General features: G+C 34.1%; 1 protein-coding gene across 1 annotated transcript; it reads right to left on the bottom strand.

Moving 5' to 3' along the window:
• Positions 1 to 1,398: 1,398 nt before the first annotated feature.
• On the bottom strand, positions 1,399 to 10,608 carry LOC132612692 (F-box/LRR-repeat protein At2g42720-like). Its single transcript, XM_060326802.1, has 4 exons — positions 10,565 to 10,608; positions 4,602 to 5,847; positions 2,095 to 2,280; positions 1,399 to 1,822 (listed from the first exon to the last, which is right to left on the bottom strand). Exons 1-4 carry the CDS (start codon positions 10,606 to 10,608, stop codon positions 1,811 to 1,813), a joined length of 1,488 nt encoding a protein of 495 aa, XP_060182785.1. The 3' UTR covers positions 1,399 to 1,810.
• Positions 10,609 to 16,941: the final 6,333 nt, after the last annotated feature.

Consider the following 16,941-nt stretch of genomic DNA (forward strand, 5'->3'; position numbering starts at 1 on the left):
ACTCGTATGTATGGGAATAAGATGGGTAATTATCCTTCACTTTTTGTTTTCCACCCGATATTCTGTATCCATATTGTGGTCTCACTAAATTCAAATTCACGTAAAAAAGTCCCACTATATCATATCGGGGGTAAAACACTTCCTAACAAAGACGACATCATACCGAAAACTTGAATCTGAGATCTTGACTAAGGATGAATGCGTATTTACTACTCCACCATAACCCTTGTTGATAAATTAATCTTATATTTCACTGCACGAATTTGTAATCCGAGCTTGATGGCGCAAAACATATTGATTAACAGTGAGCCTTTAACAATTGACAATTAGTAGGTGCCATGAGTAATGGGCATAAGAGGACATCCCTTGCAAGAAATTAGGAATCACAAAGCAAATGAAATATATGCACCATATGAGTAAGCACTTTATTGTCCACATAATAGAGATATAGAGACGATGCAAACACGGACGTGGGATCTTTGTAATTAATTGGTATTGATTCAACATAATGATGAAATTATAACAGTAATCTTTTCATTGCTCCTAAATTCAGATTCTTTGAATTTTTACACATAATTATCAAGGGTTCTTTTATAAGTACTTGTAATGTATTTATTTTTTTTTGTACGAAAATGTTATAGTAGTAGTGTTTTGGTGAAGGGTAAAAAAGTCATTCAACATTTTATAGGCATTTTAGTAATTCAACTTTAAACTTAGGAGCTTCTTGTTATAGTAGTAGTGTTTTGGTGAAGGGTAAAAAGTCGTTCAACATTTTATAGGCATTTTAGTAATTCAACTTTAAACTTAGGAGCTTCCCACTTTTAGAATAGTATGATATGATGATCTTTTTTCGAGTTACTATTCAATATTCATATCATAAAGTTCGATTAATTTTTTGACTAAGTTAACCAATTATATAAATTTATATGACGTTAATATTGATCGAACCAATATGACATAAAAGTTTGTAATTGAAATTTACATTCAATTGACCTTAAGATATGATATCGTTACATTTAAAATTGAACAACCAACTTAGCCATAAATTATTCAAGCCAAAGGGATTAAAAACGGAAAGAGAAAAGAATAGCTATGATCACGGATTTTCATTCCTTATATCTTAAGAGTCAATTCCTCAAATTTCTCCAGCAATTGCATCATTAATTATCTCCAAAACAATGACAAGCAACTACAATGCATAATGTATGATTGATGTGATAAAAATTTCTGTATGTATGATTGATGTGATAAAAAGTTCTCTATTTTATGAATGTAAAAGTTAGAAGCTCAATCGAATATAAAGGAGTTTGCAAAGTTCGATCTCAAATTGTTAGGAATAATACTATCATCTAATCTTCAACTAAATCTAGAGAAAGAACAATACAATCTTGCAAGAGTTTGGGAGTAGGGCAGGCAACAAGAAAATGTAATTAGTGTGGCAATGTTTACAGGCCATGCAAAGAGTTCTAAAGTAAGCATTATGGACATCCACAGAGAAGGAAAGTGAGTCACTTCTCTAGAAAACTACTTAGGAAAAAAGAAAACTTCATAAACTATCGCTACACATTCTCTTCGCATTAACTTTTCCTCCAAATTACTTCTCCAAAAAAGTGGTCCAGCGCAACTTAGTGACTGATAATTGTTTGGCTATAGCAGTTACAAAATTTATCCAATCTCTTTGCTTCTACTTCCAATAACACGGAGTTTAAGTAGTTCTCTAATTCGAAGAAAGCATACTCACTGTCATCGTGTGTTAATTTTGGATTGTGCACTAGTCGCTACTTCTGCTGAGAGCACCTTCACATCATCCTCATTGCGGAAACTGCATTTGCAATAATTAAATATGAAGTTCGTCAAGAAACGATTACACAGACTGAAACAACAACAGAGGAAAAGTACTTCCAACCTAATAAGACCAACAAATTTTGACTATACTATCAAATCAATGAATCCTCGCTTATCCTAATATTTTATCCTAGCCTATCCATAATAGGCTAATCCATTCAGTGTTCCCATACTTGCTGACCAAAACTAAGATTAATCACAAGAATAGGAACTAGATATGTGAAAAAGCCACATGGAGTTATTGAGTACCTCAATAAGTTTCGAGATGGAACCCAAAGTCAAGGACAACCTCTTCAAACCTGGAAGCATCCAAACAAAGCCATCCAAAATTTGTTGAGAAGTGGCAGTAGATGAATCAATTTGTAATTCCAGATTCTTGAGATCATTGATTGTTGGAAGTAATCTCTCTGTTAGCTTATCAGGAAAGATGATATCCTGACAACCGTAAAAAAAGCAACTTAGAATGATTAATAACCAAACAATATAGTGGAAAGCAACGCAAAATTTTTTTTTTTTTAATAAGGAAAAATAAAAAAATTTAGTCCCATTTGGACAACATTTAGTTGAATTGAGAACTCGACCATTTGGTGTTGAAGTCAAAAACGAGTATTTTGAAGTTTGTGTCTCGACATGAATTTCACTAGAAAAAAAAACGTTGAAGTTAGTGAGTGAAAACCATTATTGCAATTGAAATACTCCTCAAACAAGTTTTTCAACTACAAATTCGCCATCTCAAATCGAAGTTGAAATAATCGACAAAATTGTAAAACAACTACTATGTAGGCTTTGGCCATAAAAACCAAATATTGTTCACTTTATTTGGAATTTTGAAGTTGGAGTTGAAGATGGAGTTGTGTTTGGTTATAGTTTTTGCAAAGAATATTTGGTTGTTTGAATGTATTAAAAGTGAAAACAAGGTTTTAGGTGTTTTCAAAATTCCGTTGTAATTGGAATTTTCATGGCCAAATGCAGATTTTCAAATAAAGTGAAAAAAAATTCCGGGAAAAACTGAAAACTTCTCATGGCCAAACGATAATTTACAAATAATATTTTAATATTTGTAAACAATGTACGTCGAGACGCCTACCAAGTCACAATTACAAATAACAATTAAAATAAAAGTTAGAAAAGGAAGCCAAAAACAGCAGGAGGCCCGAACTCTATTGAAATTGGAACCTGGAATATAGCTGCTATAAGCAAGCTATTATGGAATGTATGGCAGAACCAAAGCAAGCACCTTGGGTACAGCAGAAAATTTTTGAAGATTGAAGAAGTTGGGATTTCTGTTACTGATAAGTTCTCAATTAGGAAAATGTATTTCTGTCTAAGAGGTAATTTCCAAAAGGTGGAATGGAGAAGGATGGTTTGCAATAATTATGTAGCTGCAAAATGGTTTTTCATACTTAATCTGGCATTACATGAGAAGTTGTACACTAAAGATAGGCTGATGCAGACATGTCCACTCTGCAACCAGGAAGATGACAGTATAGATCATATATATTTCCAACGGAAAGTGGCTGCAAGCATTTGGAACAAGCAGCTTCGTGGAAGACTTGCTCCGAAATGGCAAAGATGAAGTGCAATGGGCAGTCCAGAACGCAAGATGTAAAAATGCTGCTCGTGAGATATACAGTATGGCATTAGCTAGCGGAGTCTATTTCATTTGGCAAGAGAGAAATATGATATTCTTTCAGAACAAACAAAGAACAAGTGAAGTCATTACAAGGCAGATAATACCGGAGGTCTTCCAAAGAAGGAGAATGCAAGCAAGATTAGCAAAGAAACTGGATCAACTAAATTTTTACCATTAAGACGTAGTCTGAGAAAGATGATGTAATAGAAAGCAGGGAGAGATGGTAGTTAGAAGCTGAAGTTAGGACCATGTCTAACTGTCAGTGATGATTTTGTTTTTTCTTTGAGCTGTAGTAAATATCAGTTTTGGTAATAAAATGAGTTTAGTTGCCAAAAAAAAAAAAAAAAAAAAGGAGAAGAGGAGAAGTAAGTTAATATGCAAGGCTTTGTTCCAAGTACACTTCTCGAATCAAAGGTTTCATCATATTTCATTCAATTAACCTATTTTTGATGTGTTACCAATAATATTAATTGCAAGCACTTTATTAGTGTTTATCTCTATATATCCTCTAGCAAGATATCAGGGAGTTGGAGATGGGCATCATGAAAAAAGTTAAATCTTGCAATGAAGGAATATTATAAGCAAACAGAGGATTGGAACACATGTATTCTATGAGTTTTAAATGGTTAACCCGTTCAAACCAGCAAATCAAACTCAAATGCTTTGGAATGAGCAACAGACTCCAAAATATTCTTAACCAAATGTACCAACTGGCGTTAAGGCTTTCTGTCGTCAAAATTACAGATTCCAACTCATGAGAAATTTTTATTCGAGGAAGTAACCAAGAAAACCCATCAATAAGTAGCCTTTTTCCTTATAAAGCCATCAAAAGGTAGCTTATAAGAAAGGAAAAGTAAGCTAATATGCAACCCTTTCTTCCAATTAACCTTTTCAATTTCAAAGGTTTCATAATTTTTTCATCAAATTAACCTATTGTTGATGTGTAACCAGTAGTTTCATTTGTAAGCACTTTGTAGTGTTTGTCAATATATAGATCATCTTTCAAGGGTTGGAGAGTTGGGGATGGGCATCAAGAAGATGAAGTATGGGCATGCAATTAAGGAACATCTTTAACATATGGAGGATTGAACACCCAAAAAAGAAAAGGAAAAGAAGGTATTACCTGTTCAGAACGGCAAATCAAACTCAAACGCTTGGTATGGGCAAACGACTCCAAAATACTTCTTAACCAAATGTACCAGTGATCATCGAGCCTTTTGGGTTTTAAAATGAATTTAACAAATTCCAACTCCCGTGAAGCTTCAATTCCAGGAAACAACGTAAGGGCACCACTGCAGACCTCCAAGTATTTTAACTTAGGAGCATCCATTATTACCTCCTCTACTTGATAATGGCAAAACTCCAGCACAAAGCTTGTCAGATGCTGATGAGAAACTTGCAAATTACTGCAGCCTCTTTGTATCGCGAGTTTCTCGAGTTGAGGGAATGTATTTATAAAATGCATCAATGCCCTCTCTTTATCATTAACCCACTGCAATGTCAAATTCCTGACTGTTGCGGTAGAAGTAATCTCTACTTCGGGCATGACCTTGCCGAAGAAACCAAATAAAAGCGATTCAAGATTTGTGGACTCTATCAATATTTTACCACCACAAGGATACGCTCCAAAAATTTTCAGGGTAGGATTTGAAACTACAATATTATGCAACTTTTTAGAACCCGAAATGCGTAACTCTTGGATTCTAGGGCACCCAGCAAGGAGATTCTTGAAATCATCATCCTCAACACAGCCACAAGATAGATTGAGTGACCTTAGATTAGGAAGCTTAAAAGAACAATTTGAAATATCACAACCATAAATGGTTAACTCAACCAATGTAGCAGCTATAGATACAATACTAGGCAAGTTGAATTGCTCAAGATAAGTTAAATATAGACATAACGTTTTAACCTTATTTTTCAAGGCAAAACGAATCCATTTTTCAACCAGGGATTCAGCAGAAGAATTCCAAACTGTCATTCTGAGAAAGAGTTTGTCAACTGCAGAACCGTAGTATTCAGACTTGTGACGGTTGTCCAAGAATTTTTCCAAGTAAGTTAAGAAGACATGTCTTTTCTCTTTTTTGGGGGCCCCGAAATGCCAGTCGTGCAAATAAATTACAGGGCGACTAACCCAAATGTTTAGCCATAAGTGGGATAAAACAGAAGTTCTGGCTGCATCTTTACTTGGAAGTTGGCTTTGAATCTGACGGATAATTTCGACTGGCAAATTGGAAATTCTATCTTGTCCTGTAGGAGTAAAGGTGTTAACCGGTTCCAACAGGAACCGCTTAACCGGTTCCGGTTTACCGGTTTGAAACTCCAAACCGGAACCGGTCCGGTTTGGAGTGGTTAAAACCTTTTTTGTTTTTGTTTTTGTTTTTTTGTATTATATATATATATATATTATAGTATTTATTAGTATATTATAGGTATATTTACATATGTTATACAACTTTATAATTAAAGTTTAAATATTTACTGACTAACAGGCTAACAGCAAGTCAGCAATACAGAATAGTGCTTTTCGTATACATATATATGTATAACTTACATATACTTATATATATGTATATATATATATGTACTATATACTATATATACTTATATATAGGTATAACTTAATATATATACATATATACTATATATACTTAATATTTATACTATATATATTTATATACTATATATACTATATATATTATATATACTTATATACTATATATACTTACTATATATATGTGTATAACTTAATATATATACTATATATATACTATATATACTTATATACTATATACTATATATACTTAATATATATACTATATATATTTATATACTATATATACTTACTATATATATTTATATACTATGTATAACTTAATATATATACTATATATACTTATATATATGTACTTATATACTATATATACTTACTTATATACTATATATACTATTTTTTCTATATATACTATATATACTTATATATGTTTAAGTATACTATATAACTTAATATACTTATAAGTATATTCTTAGTATATTTTAGGTATATTCCTAACTTAATAAAAGTAAAAATATGAACACAAGTAAATAGAAGAAAGCTCAATGAGCCATATATTTTATTCATTCTTGGATAACATTTATTTGCAAGTTGTATTTTTTTTTAACTTGCAAATAATACATGAGTTGTACAAAAATAGTAGAATAATAAAATCACCAATTTTGAACCATTTCGTTAATTTCCCCCACATCATATTCGGTCATGGAAATATCTTCAAAGTCTTCCATTTGGTCCGGTCCACTAGCTATCAAACCTTCAATTTCTTCCTCTTCGCCTTGCTCCGCTTCTGAGTTTTGGTTGCGTTGCTCCGATCTAATCCAATCTCGAATGCACACTAGTACTTGCAAGCTAAAGCCGGATAATGAATGTCTATGGTCTCCAATTTGCTGTCTTCCTTGGCTAAATGCGCTCTCCGAAGCCACGGTTGATACTTGAACCGTAAGGATATCTCGAGCCATTCTTGAAAGTACCGGATAGCTTGCCTTGTACTTCTTCCACCATGCTAAGACGTCCACCTCATCCAGTTGGTTGATATCCACATTTGGCTGCATCAAATAAAAGTTATATTCATCAAAGTTTGCAGTAGAAGAAGAAGTTGGCTGTGAATGTAAAACTTTTAAACCCGACAAGCCCTTTTTGCTACTCTGAGAAGTAGTAGGGCGTGGAGCAACGGGTGTAGCACGTTCTTCCAAACTAGAATAATGAGTAAAAACTTTTCTAAACTCATCATCAATAGCAAGATCGGCTTCAGCTAAAGATGGTTGAACTCCCTCTTCAATTTCTAAAAATGTATAAATTTGACTAACCAAATTTTTAGTATAAGACACTTTTAAACAAGGATTTAAAAGGGAACCCAATATAAATAAAGTTGGGATGGGAAAAAAATACTTCTTAAATTTGATTATCATTTCAAAAATAGCCACTTGATAATCGGGTTTATATTTATACTCTTGTAAAACTCTAGCTATTTCCGCTAAGTAGGCTAAAATTTCGGTTACCGTGGGATAGAATTGTCTAGAAAAAGCAAGAGTTGCATTATAAATTTTTCTAAGAGTTCAATACATTCTTTAACATCTTCCCAATGCCTAAAAGTTAACCAATCCTCACTATCAGTATTATATTTGTTGTGAACTTGTTGTATGGGAATCCTATACTCATATGCTTGTTGTAGCATAATGTAAGTGTAGTTCCACCTAGTCTCAATTTCTACTTGAATTTTCCTAGGTCTAAGGTTATTTTCCACACAAGCATTCTTAAAATCTCTAATTCTTCCCCTATTAGCATTACAAAAAAGAAACGCAACAGCATTTCTAACTTTTTGAACAGAATCATCAAAATGCACAAGACCATCTTTAGCAATTAAATTTAAAATGTGACAACTACATCTTACATGAAAAATATTTCTTAGAGGAGGGTTTATTTCTCTTTTTAAAAGACCAATTGCCTTTGTATTATTAGAAGCATTATCTAAAGCAATACAAAGTGTTTTTCTATAAATGTTAAAAAATCTCATAATAGTAGACATTGAATCGGCTAAAATATTTCCATCGTGACGACCTTTTCCTTCGTCATATAAAAAAGCTATAATTCTTTTTTGCATAACCTAGTTGTCATCAACCCAATGACATGTAATAGCAAAAAAATCTAAATGGTTAATACTAAGACCCAAATCAGCGGTAAGACAAACATTACAATTTAAAGAATTAAATACATGGCGCAAATAAAATATATATTTTTTAAACAAATCTATAACATCGGCTCTACAAGTACTTCTAGGAATACCCTCAAATAACGGGTTATAACAACGTTGAATGTAAGTAACAAACCCCAAACCCGAGGGAAAGGAAAATGGTAAACAATCATAAGCTACCATTTTAGCTATTTCTACGCGTTCTTTTTTCTTGTCATACTTAAAATTTCTACCGGTTCGTGGGTCTATCTTCATTTGAATCCCCCCCACATTTGAACCCGTTTGCTCTCCCCAAATATCCATATGTTTGGTTCTCATATGACCATTTAGTGTACCCGTTCCACCATCCTTACCAGTTCCTTGCTTAAAACTAAATACTTGTCCACATAGGGTACACGTAGCTGTTTGGTTTTCCCTATTCTTAGTCATAAATTTCCAAAATTTAGCTGTTGGCTTACGAGTTCTAGGCGGTTTGTCTTGTGTATGTGATTGTGCAGGACATGTATCTCCTATGGGATTTTCGGGGGGGGGGGGGGGTTGTGTTTCATCATCATCATCTAAGTCTTCATCAAAAGTGTCGGTAAAATGTTGTTGCATTGCCTCATGACCTAAAAGTGGATTATTTCCACCAACATCAATACCTAAATTAGGTGTTTCTTCCACAAATGTTTCCTCATTAAGCGCACCCCTAACAATACGACTACTACTACCGGTACCACGTCTTAATCTCTTTGACATTATTAAATAGAATTAATTTAAATCACAATCAAATAAATCACAAGAAAATAAATTAAAAAAAATTAAATTGCGTAAATTAAATTGCGGAAAATAAATTGCTAGAATTAAATTGCGAAAAATAAAGATAGAGTTGGAACGCAGGTACCAAATTGCCGGATTAATTTCCAACAAAGTGAAGGCGGCTAGAATTGCAAATCCACCAAAGCTACTTCGGACTGTTGCAAAATCACCAACTCCACCAACAATATTATAATTGCAAAATTAATAATTGAAAGTTGAAACTATAATAAGACTTTGTGGCTAATTATTGCAAAGTAACTATAATTGAGAGATTGAGATTTGAGAGAAAGATGAAGAAGAGTGAATTGGTGTGAATTAAAATGAAAATGAAGAAGGGTTTATATAGGGGTGGGGGATGGGTTAAAGTGTTAAAAAAAAAAAATTGGGGGCCAAAAATTAAGAAAATGACCGTTTTGGCAACGACCATTTTTGCAAATGGACCGTTGCCACCGGTCCATTAATAACGCACAGGCGGGCGGCCCAACGGCTCTTTCCTTTTTTTTTTTTTTTTTTAATTTTCACCGGTTAAACCGGTTTAACCGGTCCGGTTCCAGTTTAACCGGTTTCCAAAATATCGGAACCGGACCGGTAAACTATTACACGGTTAACCGAAACCGGTTAACCGGTTCTACCGGTTCCGGTTTAACCGGTCCGGTTACCGGTTAACCCGAACCGGTTGCCACGTTTATGTAGGAGTCACTCCAAATTCATGGATTTTAGCCTCTTTTAGAGTTTTCCTCATGACTAGGTAAGAGGTCTGTCTCTAGAGAGTACTTGCTTGCTTGTGTGGTGCCACCCTTTAAAGTAAACGAAAGAGGCTGTATTTATAGCCATATTTTAGAAGGGCAGGAGCTGGTGAGCTGTAAAAAAGAAAAGGGAAAAGGACACTGTATGTCCACTCAGCCAAACTAATCTCACATTTAATCATTGTTTGGCTTAATTTCACTAGGTATCCGTTCGGCCCAAAATAATGCCAAAAAATGGGTCGGCCCAAAATAATGTCAAGGCTGGCCGGCCTAACAACCCAGGGGTTTAAAAAAAAAAGGACTTTTTGTGGCCACTTAGTCGCCACAAAAAAGTCGCCACTAAAGGGCTGCTACAGCATATATACATATGTTGGAATTATATATGCACGTTATATACAAGAATTATACAGTTTATATACATATGTTGAAATTAATTATACATAAATTATACATATATTATACAATAATGATATGATATTTATTTTTAACATATACAATAGTGATACATATTATATACCACAATGATACGGTTTCTATAATACATTTTTATACGTATGATACACTGTATATAAGACTGATACAGTTTATATACACATGTTGGAATTATATATATATACTTTCTATACAAGAATGATACAGTTTCTATACATATGATGCATTTTATATACATATACAATAGGGATACTATTATATACACATATGATACAGTTTCTATACATATGATATATTTTATATACATATATAGCAGGGATACATATTATATACACATATATGATACAGTTTCTATACATCAAAGCCTTTTCAATCTTGCAATGGCATCTTCATATGAATCCTCTGCCATTTTCGTAACCTGCAACTCACAAAAAACGTCAATCATACGTGTACTTTCATACGTGCTCCCTTATGAACTGTTGGTTTTTAATCTTTTGCACTTGTTCGTATATTTTACTCATTCTTCCTTTTGTTTATTTTATACTATTTTATTTGCATTCTTCAATCTGTTCATTTAAAATTTGGAGCAACATGGCTCTAGATATTACTTTTGGTTTGTCATTTGCTAGTTTTGATCTTTGATGAGGTAAACATTTTCCTGTAAAAATAATCTGTATCAAATAAAATTGAAAGGTGTCCTCTCAAGGCGTCAAATAAAATTAGAGAAGAAGGTGGAAGAGGAAAGAGGAGGAGAAGATGGAGAAGAAGGTGGAAGAGCAAGAAGAGAAATGGAGAAGACAGAAAAAGAAAGAAAAGTGGCTAACGGCTGGAATTATTTTGGTGTCTATAATTTGGATTTGTACAAAGTTAGGCCATTGGGTGGGATAAGTTTGGGCCGACCGGCCATTTGTGTCCTTTCCCCAAAAGAAAAGGCTAGGGTATTGGGAGTTAATAGATTTCGGGTCGGGTTTGGGGTTTACTGGGCTGGACCGGGTTAGTTAGACGGTTTGGGGTGGGATTTTTTTTGGGCAAACTACACAAACGACAAACATTTGGTCTTTGATCAAGCCACATAGCAGATGTTTCAATATTTACATTTTGTAGCAACAACCTAGCTACCAGCAGTTGTATACATTTTTTTCACTGTATTCATTTATTATTTTCGTTGTATTCATGAATACAAAAAAATATATTATTTTTTCACTGTATTCATGAAAATGACTATCCGTATTCATAAATTGGCTTGTTGTATTCATAAATATAGCGAGTAGAAATGAATACATAAAAACATATATACACCAAATTTAAAAAACAAAAACATATTTTCCGGTATGTATACAACAAATACAGGCGTATACAACATAGATACACCAAAATATTAACATTGTATACAACATAAGTACACCAAAAAGTTAACGAATACACTCAAATAGTGAATACAATAAATAAATTGACTATATTCATCTGTATACACTTCAAAATCACTGTATTCATTTATATACAACAAGATATTCTTCGAAAAATGCAAAAAAAGATTGTATACAGTGTATGTATACACAGATCTGAAAAACAAAAACACCCGAAAAATATTATATGCAGTGTATGTATACACACAAATCTGGAAAAAAAACTTCCGGTCAGATCTGAAAAATTTCGATCATTTTTTTTTAATTTTGTTATTGTTTTTCCAGGTGGTCTTCTCCGACGAAACGCACCGGAGCTCCGACGAGCTCCACGGCGAACGAAATCTTTTTCGGTGTTCTTGTCAATGTTAATGCTTAGTAAAAGATTTCTGCGACAAATGAATTGGAGTTCTGGTGTGGCATTATGGATTGGAGTTCTGGTGTGTCAATATTACACTTATCAAACAATATGGAATTTTGCCGGAGGGAGGACGGAGCGAGAACGACGGCGATGTTTGTTTTCGCCGGAGCTCTGGCGAGTGTGGAGGAGGAGGAGGAGGAGGAGAGAGAGAGAGAGAGAGAGAGAGAGAGAGAGAGAGAGAGAGAGAGAGAGAGAGTGTAGAGGATAGCGTTGTAGATGTTAGAGAGAGAGGGAGGAGAAGAAGTTATGTATTTTACTTTATTAGTTACTAAATGATATTAATATACAAATGTTTGCTGTGGGAAGTAATCAAGTTAAATTATATCTAATAAATGTCATTACCACTAGAAGTTTGTCAAGCCATGTAGTTTTTCCTTTTTTTTTTTTGTGGGAAAGAACGTCGCTGCCCCCTGAAAATAAAATAATTATCCCCTCATATCCCTCTTACTTTCATGCCCCTAAAATTATTTACCCGAAATGCCTCCAAAATTATGATACCAATGTGGTATATAAATATACTGAGACGATATCATCTTCATTTATTCAAAAGACACACTTTTCTCAAAAAGACCTCAATGATACCATCATCTTATATGCATATACTGCGATGGTATCATGGAGTACTGCTTTAGTCCTTCAATAAGACACTCCTCAATTCTCCGGGATACCATCGTGGTACATGAATATACTAAGATGGTATCATGGAGGACTGCTTCAATCCTTCTCTTAGTCCTCCATTATTCCACCATGCTATATAAATATACTGCGATGATATCATGGAAGAAGGGTTTTGGGTGAGGGGGTACTCGGATAAATATTTTCGACCGGTTGGATAAGAAGTGAAATTAGTTTAGGAAGGGAAATGGGTAGGTAAATATTTTACATTTCAGGGGTATTTTGTGTTGTTTTCACATTTTTTCCCCCTTCTAATTGAAAGCTAGGATTTTGGTCAATTGGGGTTTAGAGGAAGTTTTGCACGAATTTCCCTTCAAACGCGCTGGTTTATAATTTTTGCCCATCGTATATGTGGTATTTAATTTTTGCATCTCCTGCTCATTTAATGAAAATATCCAGATCGGTATAAGTTCTGTACTATTTTTATCTTTGAAATCTGAACTGTTTCCTCGCTCGACACAAGTTCTGTAGGAATGAAGTTATGCAACATAAGTTGTGTAGAATAGTTTTTAGATTATGTCGCGTGTTGAAAGTTTTTCCATTTCTGGCATATCTTGTGGGATGTTATGATACATATGGAGAGCGAAATGTAAACTTTGTCTAGCGAAATCTAAACTTATGTTGCGCCAAAGTATTTTTCCTGGCATGGTTTTTAATGAGGCATCTACCAATGCGTATTGCTAGATATGTGTACACTTTTTCCTTCACTGAGATTTTTCACTGGGTTTCTCCTAATAATATTTTAACGAGGCACATTATCTATCAAGGCATGAACATCCAAGGGGGAGTGTTATGAAATAATTATATTGAATGTCCACTACTCTAAAAATAAATCCCCACCTTCTCCGTGATCTCAAAAGCTTATGTCTCCCACTTCCCCCTATGATTTTTCCCCAAAACCTTCATGGTTAATGACAGGTTTATGGCTACATTTTTTAGCCTCTATGTCACACTGTAAATAGAGGCATAGAAATTCATATTGTACATACTTGAACACACTTGGAAGAGCTTTTAGAGGTGTCTAGATGTGCCACATCAGTATTTGTGTTTATGTGTTCAAATTTATACAAGTTGAGGTGCCTACTTGTGTACACTTAGAGGATATACTTGTCAGTTGAGGCCAAGTTTGATGGTGCGTCTATGTATTATGCCTACTACAAATAATGATCAAGAAAGACAAGGAAAAAGAGAAAAATAAATAAACAAACTTGTAACCAATAAAGAAAGGGAGAAAAGGAGAAACAGAAAGAAACGTGTGTTTATATAATTAAAAAAGGAACATTGGAATTTGAAACTCTAAGGGGTCGTTTGGTAGCTGGTTAGAGTTATGCAGGTATTAGTAATACATGGATTAGTTATGCAGGTATAAGTTATGCAAGGGTTTAGTGATGCATACATTATTTTTTTGGATTTTGATTTGTTATATTAAAATTAATGAATATTATATATTTTTTAAAATTAAAATATTTGTTTACAATTATACCCCTGTCCTTCTTTAGCTTTTTTTTTTTTGTTTACTTTTGCATTTCTATTTAGGCAACAATTTAGAGAGGAAGCCAATGTTTGAATTTGGAAGCTCTACTGCCGCTAAAAATACAACTTCAACAAAAACAAATGTAAACCCATATGCAGAGGCAACTTTTACTTGTCGATCCAAATAGGCATGTTTTATTTAACAGTTGTCGAGCCCCTTTTATCTCGGTTTCTTATGTAGTCCTTTTTAGGAAGAAATAAAAATAAGGGCAAACTACATGGCTTGACAAACTTCTAGTGGGTAATGACATTTAGTAGCTATAGTTTAGCTTAATTACTTCACATAACAAAAATTTGTATATTAATATCATTTAGTAACTAATATAGTAACATACATAACTTCTACTCCTCATCCTCTCTCTAACACCTACAACACTCTCCTCCACACACTCTCTCTCTCTCTCTCTCTCTCTAACATGTTCTCCTCCTCCACACTCGCCAGAGCTCCGGCGAAAACCACCGTCGCCGTCGTTCTCCCTCCATCCTCCCTCCGTCGTCTTTCTCCGGCGAAATCACTGCCAACTTCATCGGCTTTCTCTGGCACCACGTGTCCAGTGAAAATACCGGTGGAGAAGGAGGTGGAGGAGAAGAAGGTGGGGGAGAAGAAGGTGTCGGTGATGATGATGGAGAAGAAGGTGTACACAAATCTGATCGAAATTTTTCAGATCTGAAGCTGACGGTGATGATGACGGAGAAGAAGGTGAAGGAGAACAAGGTGAGAAGAAGATGAAGGAGAACAAGGTGTACACAGATCTGATCGAAATTTTTCAGATCTGATCAGAAGTTTTTTTTTTCCAGATCTGTGTATACATACACTGTATACAATATTTTTTGCGTTTTTCGAAGAAGATCTTTTTGTATACAACTGAATACAGTGAATTTGAAGTGTGTACAAATGAATACGGTCAATTTTATTTCTTGTATTCAGTATTTGAGTGTGTACAGTGCTTTTCGCCTGTATTTGTTATATACAGTGTTTTTTGCCTGTATTTGTTAATATTTTTGTGTATCTATGTTGTGTACGCCTGTATTTGTTGTATGCATACCAAACAATATGGTGTTTGTTATTTTTTTGTGTATATATGTTTTTATGTATTCAGTTTTACTCGTTGTATATATGAATACATCAATGTAATTTATGAATACAAATAGTCATTTTCCTGAATACAGTGAAAAAACATGGGAAAAATATTTGTTGTATTCATGAATATAGTGAAAATAAAAAATGAATACAGTGAAAAAAGTGAATACACGCACTTAAAGCTGAGCATGTTGCTACAAAATGTAAATATTGAAACATATGTTATGTGGCTTGATTAAAGCCCAAATGTTTGTCATTTATGTAGTTTTCCCTAAAAATAATGGTCAGAATCTCATAAGATAAAATTATCCTTCTGTAGTCTATCATTAGGAAGAAATAGAAATATTGGTTAAAATCTCAGTAGACAAAACTATCAATATCCATTCAAACTAATTCCAACAGCCTGCTTTTGCCCGTAATTAACTTCAGTGTAGCTACTGTGAGACATTATAGAGCAATAGTGCAGCGGAAAAAAGATGGCGTACCTCCAGCTATTGTAACGGAGTCGTCGAAGTTATCGTCTGTTTCCTCCCGGTGACCTCCGGTGAGTCTTCTAAGCACTCAGAATTCTCACTAGATGGTGTAGTTTTTCAAGGAGGTATTTTTTGTGCTTAGGGACCTAAACCAGTGCTTCCTTTTATATTGTTCTACCATCAAGAACAGTTATTTGATCGGATTTTAAATGGGCAGCAGTTAATAATTTGGGCAGCAATTTCAGATAAGGAAAGGAGTTGAAAAGAGTTTCAACTGTCCCTGAAATAGAGGACCATTTTACACGTCCAAAATAGAACGTGACTTACATTCTCCCACTTGGTCCGAATACGCAAAGCCCAAAGTATACTTTAAAAAGAATCATAATACATGCATCATGGCGATAGTTCCTCTAAGAGCGAGTAGTATCTTCCATGTATCACAATGCATTATGCCTCTAAGCCTTAGCCCATATTACTTAATGAACAAACCCAATGTTTATTCTAGGTCCATACTTTAGCGATATTTCTCAAGTTAACAAAATGTGCACATAGTAACAAATAAGAGAAATATCATATAAATAGAGTGTCAACAATATTCGTTGTTATAATGAAATTTTACATAGCGGAACTAAATCCAATTGTGACTACATGATCCTTGAAATTTTGTGGTGGCATGCCTTTAGTTAAAGGATCAGCTAACATTAGTTCAGTGCTAACGTGTTGAATGACCACTTTCTTATCTTTAACACGTTCTCTTATGGCTAGATACTTGATGTCGATATGCTTGCTTCGACTACCACTTTTGTTATTCTTAGCCATAAAAAACTGCAACTGAATTGTCACAACATAAACTTAATGGCTTAGAGATAGAGTCGACAATCCTAAGCCTAGAAATGAAACTCTTCAACCATACACCATGTGAGGTAGCCTCAAAACAAGAAACAAACTCAGCCTTCATAATGAAAGTTTCTATTGAAGTCTATTTGACACTCTTCCAAGATATAACTCGACTGGCTAACATAAAAATGTGTCTTGAAGTTGATTTGGATAAATCAACATAGCCAACAAAATCTAAATCAGAGTATCCAATGACTTTCAAATTATCTGATCGTTTATATATTAGCATGTTGTCTTTTGTACCTTGAAGGTATCTTAA

This window comes from Lycium barbarum, chromosome 10 (genome assembly GCF_019175385.1).
Source record: "Lycium barbarum isolate Lr01 chromosome 10, ASM1917538v2, whole genome shotgun sequence".
NCBI classification, from domain to species: Eukaryota; Viridiplantae; Streptophyta; class Magnoliopsida; order Solanales; family Solanaceae; genus Lycium; species Lycium barbarum.